The 15,733-nt window shown below is 40.5% G+C and overlaps 1 protein-coding gene across 1 annotated transcript in view; it reads right to left on the bottom strand.

Annotated features, from left to right (window-relative positions):
- The window catches only part of KCNQ5 (potassium voltage-gated channel subfamily Q member 5), a 179,524-nt gene that overhangs the window by 79,276 nt on the left and 84,515 nt on the right, over positions 1–15,733 (bottom strand). Inside the window, exons 6-7 of the mRNA XM_023754310.1 lie at positions 11,653–11,763; positions 5,144–5,239 (exon numbers count right to left, since the gene is read on the bottom strand). Coding sequence (XP_023610078.1) covers positions 5,144–5,239; positions 11,653–11,763 — 207 coding nt within the window. The remainder of the gene's footprint in view (positions 1–5,143; positions 5,240–11,652; positions 11,764–15,733) is intronic.

The following is a 15,733-nucleotide window of genomic DNA, read 5'->3' as shown; positions in this document are numbered from 1 at the left end:
GGGGTCTGGTGGATCAAAATTGGGCAAGAGGGCCGGACATGCCCTGGAGCCCTCCTGTGGTCTCTCCCCTTGCTGGCTGGCCCCCACCGGCCCCGGTCAGAACTGGGCGAGATGGCCCCAATTCGCCCTGATCACAGGCAAAGTTGAGGGACCCCACCCATGCACGAATTCGTGCCCCAGACCTCTAGTAATAATATAATATCCTCCCCTTAGTTTTCCTGTACTCTTTTTGAGATACTCATGTTACTTTGATGTACCCCTGGAAGGGTCATCCAATTTTCCATCTCTATTTTCATTCTTCTTTCTAGGAGATTTCCACAACTTTATCTCTTCTTTGCTTTCTTTTATTCTTCTGTCACATTTTTCACGACTATGATTTTTTTTTCTAAATCTGTTCTTATTTATGACTGAAGCACTAAAAAGATATACAAGCTCTGTAGAAGTGGTTTGAGTTTATTGACTGGTGGCCTCACTCTAAGGTAACTGGGTGCAAACTCAGTTATTTTACTAGTTAAAGCCACAGTTTCTAGATAGATAGATAGATGAATTTTTCTTTCTTTTTCTTTTTGGGCCAGCTAGCTTCTCCATAGCAGCATCTTCTAATCTCTTCCTTTCAAGAAAATAAGCCCATCATTCAGCATTATTTCATAAACTTTCACTTAATTTCCCCATTTCTGTTTCCATTAAAGCATCTTGGTTTCACCTGAACTGGCCTAATCTCTCCAGAAGTGAATCTGTAACATAGGACTTTGAAGTACCTTTAAATGCTAATCTCAAGGCTTCCATAACCTATATATATAAAAGGCTAATATGCTAAATGTCTGACTGTCTGACTGGTTGCTATGACATGCACCAGGGGGAAGACACTCAATGCAGGAGCTGCAGAGCTGCAGTGACTTGGCAGCGGCGGTTCTTGGGTGACGCACCCTGAAACCAGAGAGGAGGGAGCCCAATTCCTCACAGGGCTGTGCAATTCCACTTTTGGCCATGGGTTATATCATTGCTGGGGCACTATTGGCCCTGAATCTGGTTTACTGCACACTTGTGTTTGCATTCCACACTCTGTACCAGAGCAACTTTGCAGAGTGCCGTCTCGCATTCTGGGACCCCTTGGGGGATGTCAAAGAGCCAGTTTCGGCCCGATCCCCGCAGGCCAGGCCAAGGGACCCCACCTGCCAGAGGGACCCCGCTCACTGTGCAGACACTGGGGAGGGACCGTGGAAGGTTGACTCCAGGGTGTGTCCGGCCCATCTCGCCCAATCCTGCCCCGCCAGCCACCTTCTATTTAATTTTCTTTCAATGTGTACAGATCCATGCACTGGGTCAGTAGTAAATACATATGTGATGATGCAACTGCTGCTCTTTGAAAGGAGTAATGGATTCAAGTTCAGACACCAGGGATTTGAATCCTAGCTCTTCCTAGGCTTGCCCTTAGGATCAAGTGACTTAATGTATAGAAACATTCTGCCAACTAAAAAGCACATCACAAGTCTTAGGTATTACTAAAAGTTGTGACATTTGGGCAGGTATTCAAAATGTTGGTGAGAGCTGATTTCTTTTCCCAGACTGCTACATTTGAAATAAAAAGTTAATTTAAATGAATCATGCAAAGATATTGACACAGCTAAATTTCCTGCAAGCTGCTGGGGTGGTTTTTAAACTTTTCCCTAAAACCCTGAAATGCTGGTTAATTTAGTTGCCTCACCAACCAAATGACAAGGCAATTTGGGCATTTCAGTGCCCTTTTAGAAAGATAGTTGCTCTGGCTTAACACTAATGAGATTGCTCTTGAGCTTGATGCCTTGTGTGTTCAGCAAACCAAGGCAGGTTTATTGGGTAAGAAAATAAATGGATCAGCAAATGATGCTTGCTTTTCAATCTAGTGCATCCTTGAAAATAAATTTCTAATATATATAACTAAGGTTTAAAGCCCTGAATTCTGGCTAAGGGCCATCAAGAAAGAAGAGTGAATACATTTAATTATATTATTATTCTTATGGCTAATAAATAAATTAATAGCATTTGGATGGGGAAAAATTGCTTTTTAAATTAGTAGATCCTACTTTGATTACTGAAACTATGATTAGATTTTAAAGTGTTCTTGAGTGTTTCAAGTCTTTTTTCCCCTTTCCCTTTTAATCCTCACCTGAGGATATATTTCTATTGATTCTAGAAAGAGAGAAAGGGAGAGGGCGGAGTGGGAAGAGGGAGAGATTGAGATTGAGAGGGAGGGGGAAAGAAGAGATTGAGATTGAGATTAAAGGGGGGAGGGAGGGGGAGAGAGAAAGAGAGAGAGAGAGTGTGAGAGAGAGAGAGATATAGATCAATGTGAAAGAGAAACATTGATCCATTGTCTCCCACACATGCCCCCGATTGGGGATTGAACCTGCAACTCAGGTGTGTGTCCTGATGGGGAATCAAACCCTCGATCCTTTGGTGCATGGGACAATTTTCCAACCAACCAAGCCACACTGATGAAGGCTTAAGCCTTTCATTTATCCTCACTCAAGGATACTTTTCCATTGGTTTTTGGAGAGAGTGGAAGGGAGAGGAAGAGAGGGAGAAGGAGAGGAAGAGAGGGAGAAGGAGAGGGAGAGGGAGAGGGAGAGGGAGAGGGATATTGATGTGAGAGAGATACGTAGATTTGTTGCCTCCTGTATACACCCAGGGCCGGGAATAGAGCCTGCAACCAAGGTACATGCCCTTGACCAGAATTGAACCTGGGTCCCTTCAGTCCACGGGGTAACACTCTATAGCTAGGGCTACAGTCTTTTTGTTGTTGTTCAGAACAACACATGAGCTAAAGTTTTAAGTAAAAGAAATATTAGTGGTTTCACTCTATTGCTACCCAACATTTGTACAAGTTCAATTATTGATCACAATGTTTACATAACAGAATTCCATAAAATATACTTTTAGATCTCCAGGCAAAACTGTTCAGTCAGCCTCTCCTCCACGTAAGAGGAAGGCCTTGCCTTGCTATGGCTGTGGAGATATAAATGTCTTTGGTCCAATGATTTGCTGCAGGAGTGGTAGTCTATTTTCAAGTTCAGTTGGAAATTGTTTTTACACAATTTAGTAGTTGATAATGATAAGTCAGATTAGGAAAGGTTCTCCTATTAGTCTTGATATCTGCCTTGTGCAATATGATGGCCAATAGCCACATATGGTTATCGAACACTTGGAATGTGGCTAGTGTCACTGAGGAATTGACTTTCTAAACTTAAATAGCCACATACAGCTAGTGGTCACTGCACTGGGCAGCACAGCTCTATATCATCACAAGGAATACATGCATAGAAATTCCTCAGAGGGCTGACTTTCTAACAGAATAGTTAATATTGTAAGATTTTTTTGATATAGAGCCCCCTTTTAACATCCAGAAGTATCAAAGATCTATACACAGAAGTGGCTGTATTTTGAGTATGTGTTGATTGATAAAATATACAATAGAAAGCTAATAAATAACTTATAAGGGTTTTAAATAAATTTGAACTGTATTCATGAGAAAGCAGTCTAGATATGTGTAAGATATATCATTGGTTCCATACATAGCTAGGGTTTGTTGCCTGGATGGATGCAAGGAATCTATGAAATAACTTCTATATTCACAGATTGGAAAACATTGTTCTGAAATTAAAAAATAAGAAATAGATGCAAGGATAATTAAAAGATAAAAACAGTAAAGAGAAAAGTTCTTTTGAATTATGGAAATGCCTTCACAACTAGTTAAGAAGAATCAAATGATGGAAGGGTATCAGTGCTGGGGGCAGCTGTGCATACACTAGAGTCTGTGACACCTCTTTCATCATTTGGATTTAGATCTTAAACTCCTACCACTTAGGGATTTTTTCCTTCAAGCAAACAAAGCTTACTTTATCTTTAGTGCTCTTTTAAAACCTAGACATTTTTAAAAAAATAGAGACTCTCAGTGGTTCATATTAGGAGTCATGCCCAATGGCCAATTTCCTTGTCAATAGTTGCAGAATAGCTTGATTTAAAAACTAATATCCTCATTTAATCATCAGATACAAAACAGATCTCTTTCATAATATAACTGAGCCATGCTCACCCCACTTTTTCCTCTTGGGTCCATTTCTGTTGGAGGTACTTCATATCATGGCCACAGGGAAAGGCTAAGGGTAGGGTCGTGTAATGGTTCCCCCCATCCCGCAACCCACCCACTTAAACCTACAATCTAAATGAAAACAATGTGCATGTTACTCCAGCAGGAAGACAAGTCTCCTAGCACCTCAGGTCACCAGCCCAAACCCCTTAGTTAGGAGTTCTGGACCTCCCACTGGCTGGCAAGGAGGGAGGAAACTAGACTGTATAATCATTGTGTCCATAATTCAATACCAAATCCAACTTGTGGATCTATAAAAAGTATGTTTTGTGATTCTTAAACAACTTGCTTCTAGGAAGGTGCTATGCCCAAAAGATATGGATGGCAAAGGATGAGGGTTTCTTTTAGTACTGAAGCAAATCCTGAGTTATACACACACACACAAAAAGTTAAACTATATATTGTTATGAGTTAGCTTTCAAATAATATGCTAATGATTTTCACATTCTCAAACACTTATGTATTCCATAATCCCACCAGCTCTTAAAAATAACTATTTCAAGTAATTGCTCTAGACGGCATTAAAAATGATCCCACAGGTACTAAACCTTGACATTCTAAACAAATACATTGTTCTGCAGATCAGTGGCATCCATTCTGCTGCAGAAAGTACTTGTAATGCAGGGAACAATGACATGTTCTGCTCCATCACTTAATGATCAATTATATGTCACCAAGTAATTCATAAGACATATTAGGTTATTCCAGGAGCAACACAGCTGCTAACCTCTACATGGCCTTGCTGGCACGGCTAATTAACCCGAACAACACATGGACCATTTACTGAAAATATATATTATTTTTCTGTTTGGGATGGGGGGCACTTGCTCAAATCTAAGACTGTACGTTAAGTTCCAGCTTCATTAAACACCACACACACACACACACACACACACACACACACACACACGCTCCAAAACAGTAGCTTGAAAGCAATGGAGCACAGAGATTGGAAAATGACCCAGCAAGCACTTATGAAGACAGATGTTGCCATCTACCTATTACATTGACATTTACCTGAATGAGGTTGGCAGCTGGGTTCCTTCTTTTCTCAAAGTGTTTCTGGCGGTGCTGTTCTTGTACTTTTAATGCAAAACCTGAGCCAAGAATGCCCTGGGACAAAACACAAAAATAACACTCAAGTTTTTTTCTCTCCCAATAGCACTGTTAAAAATTAAAACACACACCCAAAAACACAACTTCTAAAGAGAGGCTGAGAAAAGACACAGTATGTATGCAACCTGTCCAGAAATATTAAAACAAACTTATTAACACAAACACTATTCACTTCTATTATAATACCAGTGGCCAATGGCAAGTTGTTGGGCAAGACTGCCTAGAAATATAATAACTTCCGTTCTTTAGTAAATCAACCAGGCATTGCCAGTTATTGTCTCTTATGATATGGTAGAGGCACTCTAATTACAAATAAAAATCACCATTAAAAAATGTCTTTTGTGTGCCCTCTCTAACATTTCTTTCTGCCTAAGTTAGAGTAAATGGTCCTACCCAGTGGTGGAATATGGAGGACATGAATTCTGCCTTTGGATAGAGGTGGATATGAAATTTGGAAGAGTTAAAGTCTTGCTGCTGTGGACATGGGAGTGTTTCTAGCACTTCGATGAAATAACTGAATTTTCTATTTGTGAATTGGGGGGCAGTGTGGAGAGTGTTTAAAATCTGTCCCCGTTTAGTTCTCATAATGCTATAAGTCTGCACCTACCAAAATAAAGTGAAAGGGGAGGGGAGGACAGTTTTTCAGGTGAGACAAACAAACACTCAGTTTTCAAGACATAGGAGGTTTTCCATTTTGCCTGTTTGTACAATAAAGACAAGAACATGGGTTATTATTGCAAAGCACATTCCTGTTTCTCTGAGTTTTAATCTCACTGTTTTGGTATTCCTTACCTTTTGGTCTTGGCTCACCTATTCAGATTTTGGGGTTGGTAAGATTAGTATGTCCCTCTTATGTTTATGTTAATTTTTGGCCTGGCTTGCTTGTGTATCCTCTCCATCTGCCAAAGTTCTGGCTCTTTGAAACGCTCCCCTCTTCTCACTTTGCTTTGGTCTAACACTGTGGACTCAAGATGCTGTGTGTCAGCCCCGTGCTGGCTTTCAGAGCTTGCTAAATCCAGTCTCCGGGCTTTGTAAGTCTCCAGTTTATTGCCATGGGACATGGAGCATCACTGCTTTCAAGTCTGGGGATGTTACTTGCTAGCTATAAATTATTAGCTATTTATTAAACTTCAAGGAGTCTAACCCTTTGGTGAGAGATGGGTATCTGATAAGCGCTAAGTCAGTATTCACCACAGATAAGGAATGGTTGTTTTTCTTTTCTTTATTTCTTCAAAGAAGCTCAAAGATGGTATCGGCTGCCTGGGAGGTGGTGGGTTTCTCTTCTTTAGGAGGTGGTAAGTCTCAGCGGGATGAAACTTGGCTAAGATATGTTTGCATTCTAGATAACCTTGAACCTTCCTTCTTATCTTGAGAAGCCACAATTCTGAGTACATCTGTGACAATAACCAGATAATAAGTAATGTGATTATAGTGGTTCCCCCCAGTTATTCACGGGGATATGTTCCAAGACCCCCAGTAGATGCCTAAAACCACAGATAGTACCGAAGCCTATATGTACTGTTTTTTCTATTCACACATACCTATGATAAAGTTGAATTTATAAATTAGGCACAGGAAGAGATTAACAACAACAGTAATAAAATAAAACAATCGTAACGGTACACTGTAATATAAGTTATGTGAGTGTGGTCTTTCTCTCTGTGTCTGATAACTGGTTTGATAACAGAGATGACTAAGTGACTAATGGGTGGGATAGGGTTTACAGCGTGGATACGCTGGACAAAGTCCCAGGCGGGACGAAGCACGAGGACAGGAGATTTCATTACACTACGCAGAACGGCATGCAATTTAAAACTATGACTTGTTTATTTCTGGAATTTTCCATTTAATGTTTTCCAATCAAGATTGACCATTGGTAACTGAAACCACAGAAAGTGAAACCTCAGAAAAGGGGGGACTACTGCATGTTTAAAATAGTTATATAACACTATTAATGAGCAATGATCAACTCTATTATTAGCTAGGGTAAATGACTATCATAAAATTAGAAATTATGTCATAGGTCCTGTTTTCCATTTCTTTTTCAGAGACTGTCTCTTGCTAAGATCTTCATCTCATATAGCTTGTGATTGCACAAACTAAACTTGATAAAAACCGGGACTCTATAGCCTTGATTTTAGATTTAAACATTTCCCTTCATTAGAGGTTATAAAAATGGCCCTCCATTTTCAAATCCAGATCAACTATAGTTAATCCTAACTTTTAATTTTTTTCTGCTATTTAAAATCATTTAGGAAAGATTTAGTTATTTTCCTTTTTTGAAAATATATATTGTATTGATTTTTTTTTACAGAGAGGAAGGGAGAGGGATAGAGAGTTAGAAACATTGATGAGAGAGAAACATCGATCAGCTGCCTCCTGCACACCCCCTACTGGGGATGTGCCCACAACATGCCCTTGACCGGAATCGAACCTGCGACCCTTCAGTCCACAAGTTGATGCTCTATCCACTGAGCCAAACCGGTTAGGGCTAGTTATTTTCCTTTTGATGTCAATTTTCATGAAGTATAAACATGTAAGAGAATAGGAAGCATTTGAACTTATAGCACATATTTATACTATGTATTATATATAAAACACTCATATGCAGCCTAATTCTGATTTTGTAGATAGTGCATTAACAGCAATAGCTACCATTCTGGAGCACTTCGTATGGGGATATGAGGTTCGGAGTTAAATCCCTCTTGAAAACTGAAGACAGGCCCTACAAATCACAGACTTAGCATCTGCCAAACAAATTAAAATGTGCTGAAAATCTTATTGGTATTGCTTAGAAACATTAATAGTAAACGTTTGTTCCCATCTCTTGCACCAGACTGTACATTACAACTATTATTAAACCAGGTCTGCTGATCATCTCATGATGGCTCCATTCCAGTCTTCTTCTGCGTCTCTGCGGATACAACATAGCGAACCTAACTGGAAGTGTATTAAAGTCTTATGTATATATATTTATGTAAGTTTATATGTATACTCACATGTAACTTACATATATATATATATACATATATATGTATATATATAATTTGTGTGCCTTCCCTTCAACTATTGACGCCAACAAATACAACTTCTTAGAAATTGAGTTTTGTTTTAATTCATTTTCTCATATCACATAACTTACATTTTTAGGTTTTGAGTTTTAATATCATGCTAAGAGGTGAAACATATACTAAGTGGCAAGAAAAGATGTTTTGGTAGACATTTAAAATATTTATCCCTGTTATCTTCCAGATTAAATGAGCCCAATTTGTACCCCATACATGGTGAACAGACTAGACTGAAAGCCACTCTTTGAAGGAGGGAAGGGCGCGCCCTGAAGGGTAGGAAGCCCTGTTCCTCAGGGTGATGCTGAAGTTGGGGCTGCCCCTGTGAACTCCTTAGCCTGTTAGCCCCGGGAGGCAGTGGGCCTCAGGGAAAGTAACCTCCCAGAAGAGCTTGGAGAGGCTGACCTGTATGCCTCAGCTTTGAGGGGAAGATGGGAAAAGGCTCTTCTCTTTCTTTGTCCTCAGGTTTCCTGGGTGGGAGAAACCCCAAACAGTGGTGGCCCATAATCCACCTCTAACTTTCATAGCAAAATGCCAATGTACTATCCTAAATCTCAGACAACACGTTGGCCAGTGGGTGCACAGACATAGTGGCAATTCCAGACACCTTGTTTTTTTTAAATGTATATATGAACAATTTAGTCTTTCATTAAATATACAAGAGCCTGGCTGGTGTGGTTCAGTGGCTGAGAACTGACCAATGCACCAAGAGGTCACCGGTTGGAGTCAGCGGTTGGATTCCAGTCAGGGCACATGCCCCAGTTTCGGGCTTGATCCTCAGTAGGGGGTGTGCAGGAGACAGCTGATCAATGTTGATGTTTCTTTCTCATCATTGATGTTTCTATGTCTCGCTCCCTTCCCCTTCTTTCCTTTCTAAATTCAATAAAAACATACTAAAAAAATATATAAGAACTCTGCACCTGATGTGAGGTTGCAGTAAAAAGATCCATGGTAAAGTTTACTTTTCTTGGCGTTGTTAGGGAATGTTCTGTTCTGTGCAAGCAAGTTTTTATATTTCCAACATATATTGATTTAATTAGCATAAATAAAAATTATAATCACTTCATTGGGAAGCATTTCCAAGAATGATTATTTAGTCTCTGATCTTGAACTGAGCAGAGAGACATAGTTCAGAGTTTCATGTTGGGGACCTGCTATGTCTCTGACAGATGCAACCAGCTCCTGGAGGTGTGGTGACCCTAACACTAATTGGGCCCTGGTCTTTACACATTTGGAACACTTATGTCTGCTTGCTTCCTACAGATTTTCTATTCTTTCCTTTGTTAGTCTTTCACCATCTCTTCCTGTTTGTTCTATCAGCTTATCTTTTCATTTGCTGTTTATAATCTTCAAGGAGTTGTGAAACTATCAAGTTTTCCTCTAAGTTAAGAAAAGTTCATGTGTAGATCTTAAGAGGCTCGTTGATGAGGACAGCACATACACTGTTGTTGATTCTAACAGCCCAGAAGTTGCCTACTTCCTTATTTGTAGGTTTTCACTGGATCAGAGTTGTTACACATGTGGCCTCAGGTTAAGTATAAACACAAAAGCAGCAGGCATTTTGTGCCATTATTTTGGGGAAAAAGCCCAAGACTGCATTTTATTTACAGCTTTTTCCTGTAGGAAATCTGGTTATTGAGCAAATTGCTGCTCTGCTCTAAACTGTTGAGGTAAACAGGTAAGTTGACTCTGGATAAGTCAGATGCTGTTTTTACTCTCCTTGATTTTTTTTTCATTTCACAACAGGAAACATACATCTGGATTCATATAGGAAATTTTTTTTTATGACAAGCACTGGACTGACATTATCACATGGTCTTCACAAAATTTCTCAGGGTATAATAATTCTTTCTCCATTATATAGATGAATAAATGTACCCAAGGTTGTTGCTATGGGCGGAATGGCTTCCCTCCAAAATTCATATGTTGGAATCCTAATCCCTACTACTTCAGATGCTGACTCTGTTTGGAGTCAAGGTCTTTTCAGAGGTAATCAGGTTACAATGAGGTCATTGGGGTGGGTCCTTATTCAATAAGACTGGAGTTCTTAAAAGATTGGGACACAGATGTAGAGAGAAAGACAATGTAAAGACTCAGGGAGAAGATGGCTATCCACAAACCAAGGAAAGAGGCCAGCATTCTTCTCTCATGGCCCTCAAAAAGAACCAACACTGTCATCTTGATTCTGGACTTCTAGCCTCCAGAACTGTGAGACAATGCATTTCTGCTGATTAAACCACCCAGTCTGTGATGCTTTCTTACAGCAGCCCTAGAGAACTAGAACAGTCACATAGGTAGTTCCTGACAAAACTAGAATTCAAAATGAGGTCTTCTGCTCAAGCTTCTGCATGGTCTTTCAGTCTCTTCTCTGTGATTCTGTGTGGTCTGCGCAGAACCAGCTGGGCGATCTGGAGTTGGCAGTGGCCATGGGAAGGACAAGCCCCTCTGCACTCGTTCACAGGCACAGAAGGAGCCCGTGAGCTCAAGGCCAAGGTGTTGAAAATCTCCACTCGCCTGGCTTCCCTTGGAAGGGTGCCCTGGGTCTCTGCTAGGCAGAGACTGTGACGAGTCAGCTCATGTCTGAAGTGAAACTGGGGCTATTTTTCCTTAAGCATGACTGCTGCCACTCCTTTAAAAACTCCTTTTTGTTGGCTCTGTTCCCCCCATGAGGGGTGACATGAAAAAAGTGAGAGCTTGTGGATGGAGGCAGATTGTAATATCTTGACCAATTTCCTTTAAGGAAATAAGAGGAGACACAATGATCGGAAAGACAAGCTTCATCCATTAAGGAGAAAATAATCAGAAACTTGGGCGAAGATAAATGTGTTCTCCATTCTGATAAGATGCAGAAACTGCTCATTATGAAAAATCAATGATGATGACACAAAGAATAAATCATCTGATATAATGAAAACCCTTTAAGGTCATATGATTTTCACACAAATGGACTGGGAGAAGTAAATACCCCACTTGTGCACATCCTCCTCTTCAGCAGCACACAGTATAAACCAAATTGGAACCATCGGTTTAAAAAGAAATCTTTCGGTCTTTACAAATCTTCTAAATGTATTAGTAGCATGTGGACTGAGAGGTGATGCTATCTGAATTGTTATTTGGTCATAAAGACCTAGCTGGTATAAAACTCCCAGGTTAAGCGTCTCCAAGAGAAGACTATATTTTATACATTGTCCACATGGCTATATGTAGAAAACTCAACATTATATCAGAAAAATTATATTTGTATATGATATAGATATGTTCCTGGGCATATCAATTTGTGAAAGCTCATACTAACAAACCTCTAAGATCGAATTTAAACTGCTTTATTTTTGCGAAGATACTCACGGCAGGAAGTGCAAAGAAAGAAATGCCAAGGAGCGCAAAGCCTGCAGAAAGCAATCTTCCCAGCCAAGTTAGGGGAGTTTTGTCTCCATAGCCAATCGTTGTCAATGTAATCTAAAAACAAAATAAATAGAACGTGCAGCTTAAGTACGTGAGAGGAAAGTCAGGACCTATGAACAGGAGGCAAAGCAACGTTTCCACTAAATCAGTATTCAACAAGTCTTGTTGGCTCATTTTATTACTGTGCTTTAATTTTCCATGACGCATACCAGAACTTCTCTTTGTTTAAGATAGGGAATAACCTACATACTTGTTCCTACTTTATAACACAGTTTTCCATCTTTTCTAAGTGCATTCAAAGAAAGGTTATTTAAGTGAGTGGATAACCATCAGTGATACAGAAATGATAGCACCGCGGATTTAGGACTGATTCAGTACACAAAACAATAATTTATGTCAATTATGGCTGTTCATTTATTACCTTGGCAGACATTTCCTAAAGGTCTGGTGCATGCAAGGTACGTGTTATGATTTGTAGTGGAACAAAAACAAGAGGTACATAGTTCTTGTCCTGAGATATTTACGGCATAAGAGGGGAGACATGTCACACAAAAATCATTAAAACAAAAAAGCAAGACAGGTATTATTATGGATGCACAGTTAATCTGCCATGGGAATTCAGAGAACAGATGATTACCAGCTTGGGTGGTTGAAGAGGCTTTACTGGGAGATGTCATTAAACCTAGGCTTTGAAGGATATATATATATATATATATATATATATATATATATATATATATATCTTTTTCAAAGAACATATATATATGTTTTAGAGAGAGAGGAAGGGAGAGGGAGAGAGAGAGAAACATTGATGTGAGAGAGACATATCAATGGGCTGCCTCCTGCATATCCCCTACTGGGGATCGAGCCTGAAACCTGGGCATGTGCCCTGACTTGGAATCGAACCAGCAACATTTTGGTGCATGGGATGACATTCAATCAACTAAGCTACACTAGCCAGGACAGGACTAATATTTTGAGAGGCAGAAATGATAAAGAGGGTGAACTGGGTGAGGGTGACCAGCTGCACAGTAATGAGAAGAAATAGGGTAGGTTCTGGAAAGCATAAATTGTTCAGTTGTTCAGGTAGGTCTGAAGAGGATTAGTGAAAGGGGAGATTAACCAGATCAGGGAGTTTCTTTGTCTCTCCCATGGTCAACTGCCCAGAGGCTTCCCATGTCCTTTAGAACAGTCTCAGCTCCTCTCCAGGGCCTATGCGGTTCTGCAAGATCTGGCAGAATGAAGGGCAAGGGGACTGGAACAGTGGCAGTGGGACTCTATGGGAGTGGAGGAGGAAGAGATGTGTTTAGGAAGTTCAATAGGAATACATGTACTGACTGCCTGGGATGAAGGGGAAGACTAAGTGAACAAGGGCTTGACAATTTCAAGGGGAAGATGGTTGTACCACAAATAAAAATATAATAATGAGGAAGAGAAAGCTTTGGAGCAAAGGTGAAGAGTTTGGTTTTGCAAGAAAGGGTTTTAAAAATGTCAGTGTGATGCTGATCTAGAAATGTTGAGCAGGAAATTGAGATCGAAAGCTTGAGTCTTGAGAGAGAGAGATTATTGGGGTTGGCATGAGATTTGGGTTTTGGATTCAGGCACAGGGTGATTATTGAAGTTCTGTGAATAAAGGAGATTGCAAAGCATTCAAAGAAGGGGCCCAAAGACACTTCAGGAAACAGACATTTAAGGGAAAGTAAAATAAAAGAAGAATTTTTTTTTAAAACAAGAGAACTAAAAGTGAGTAATAGAAATGTAAACTTAATGGAGAAGAGTTTCACAAAGGACCAGGTGATCCCTGATGTCACAGGCTCATAGATAACAAGGAGAACGAGGACTGAGAAAAGATATTGATACAGAGATAGACTAGTGATTTTTAACTAAGTGGTTGCTGTGGTCACGTCATCTTACCTGGGCTTTGAAGGAGGGTTAACATTTTTAGAGGCAGAAACAATAGAGGGAGGTAAACTCCATGATGCCAGACTTTTCAGAAGCATTCCATTCAGCTGACCACCCCTTCCTAGACTCTCCTCTCCTCACTTCTTTGGTTTTCCCTTTATATCTTTGGTGGCTCCTCTTACATGGCTCCCCCTAATTTAGTCAACCCTTGAATTTTGGATTCTTGAGGGTTTTTTCTGGGTCTTTTTCTGCTTTTTAAAATTATATTTTCCTCTAACTTTCCTTTCTCTTCCATACCCTCCTCTCCCATTCCCAGGTGATCTTAAATGCTCTCATGGATTTAAATACTATGTTAACGCTGAACACACCAAATTTATACTTCCAGGCCAGACCACTCTTCTGAACTCCAGGTTCACAAATCTGCACTTGAATTTTTTCTATTTGGATGTTGCACAGTCATTTAAACTTAGCATGTTTAAAAGAACTCTTCTTTCTTTCCAACCCATTACTCCCCAAATGTTTCCCCTTTCATCCTAATTCAGAGCACCACCATTTACCCAGTTGCTCATGTCAGAAGCCTCAGAGTCATCCTAATTGCTCCTTCCCTCACTCCTCTTACTGAATATGTCAGCAAGACCCATTGTTTCTATCTCCCAAAGATATTGCATACTCATGCCCTTCACTCTGTCTTCACTGCCACCACAGTAGAGCAGGCTGCTACTGCAGCCTCTTAATTGCTCTGTCTTTGCTCTTGCCTCTTTCCAATTCCTTCTCCACACACCTGCAAGGGGTATCATTTTCTTGTTGTTTTCTAAAAACCCTTCAATGGCTACTTATTGAATTCAGAATAAATTCTAAGCTCCTAACTATGGCCTACATGATCAGGTCTCTGCCTACCTCCCCAAGAACATCCTGATTTCCCCCTTGCTCACTACCCTTTAATCACAGCGTCCTTTCAGATGCTCAAACAGGCCAGTGTATTTCTGCCTCAGGGCCTCTGCACATCCTATTCCCTCAGCCAGAATTGCTCTTCTCCCCACTCTTTCCCAGGTTCTTTCTCATCCTTCAGATCTTCTCCAAAAGACCCCAACATCAGAGAGGCCTTCTCTACCCACTTCGTCTATCATGGAACCTCTGTTCATGTCAATTTCAGATCCTTGTTTCTTAAGACCACTTGGCATTAGTGGTAGTTCACTGTCTTTTTCTTTGGTGGAAGGGCTCTTATTTCCTTTACTAGAGGGAGGAACCATGTCTTTACTCTTTGCTATCTCCCTAATATCTAACACAATGCTTGCCACAAAGTAGACGGAGCTCAATGAATATTTAGTAAATCAATGAAGAATCCTTTCAAGAATATTGGTGACAAACGGAGGGAGGGCGAGAACTCCCTGACTTGCGGAGAGGTTTTCCAGGATGTATGTGCACCTGTCTGCAGAGAGGATGAGACTGAGCGGGGAAGGGGTGATGGTTTTATGATGGGGTAAGGTACCCAAGGAGGCAGAGGAAAAAGAAGGGTACAGTTGGAAGGGTTAGCCTTGGCAGTGTGAAAAGACACCTATTACACGCTGGGGAGGGAATGTGGATGGACACAGTGGGAGTGGAGGGCAGGACTGGGAAGGTTCTAGTCAGTTCCCTTCAGTTCCAGTGAAGGAGACGACTGGATTACCTGTGGGGAGGAAAAGGCATGTAACAGAGGAAAAGACTTGGGCTGTGAGGGTGTGAGAGGCATCAAGTACAAATCAACCAGAAGCAGAGGAAGGCCATCCAAGGTTGAAGAGAGGGACTTTGTAGTGGAACCCAGTGGCCAAGTTAGTAAAATGCCACCCACAGTATCAGTAGGGGACTCTCCAAGGGATTCCTTGGGTTTGCAGAAAAAATATCTGGCTCAATTTTATTACAGGTTCCCAATCTTAAATCTATGGGAAAGATTTTAATCTACTGCACTTTTCCTACAAAATACCTTAATCCTTTTACAGCCGTTTATTAATTGTAATAAACTGAAGGAGAAATTTCATAGTTTGGTCACAGCAATAACGTCACATTTCACGGTTTGCTTTACATTCTCATAATACATGTGCATTATTCTCCTGGGCCCTGTGCTTAGAGAGTGGGTTTGAAACCA

This window comes from Myotis lucifugus, unplaced genomic scaffold, assembly GCF_000147115.1.
Source record: "Myotis lucifugus unplaced genomic scaffold, Myoluc2.0 scaffold_59, whole genome shotgun sequence".
Taxonomy (NCBI): domain Eukaryota; kingdom Metazoa; phylum Chordata; class Mammalia; order Chiroptera; family Vespertilionidae; genus Myotis; species Myotis lucifugus.
This window is presented reverse-complemented; position numbering and strand designations above follow the sequence as displayed.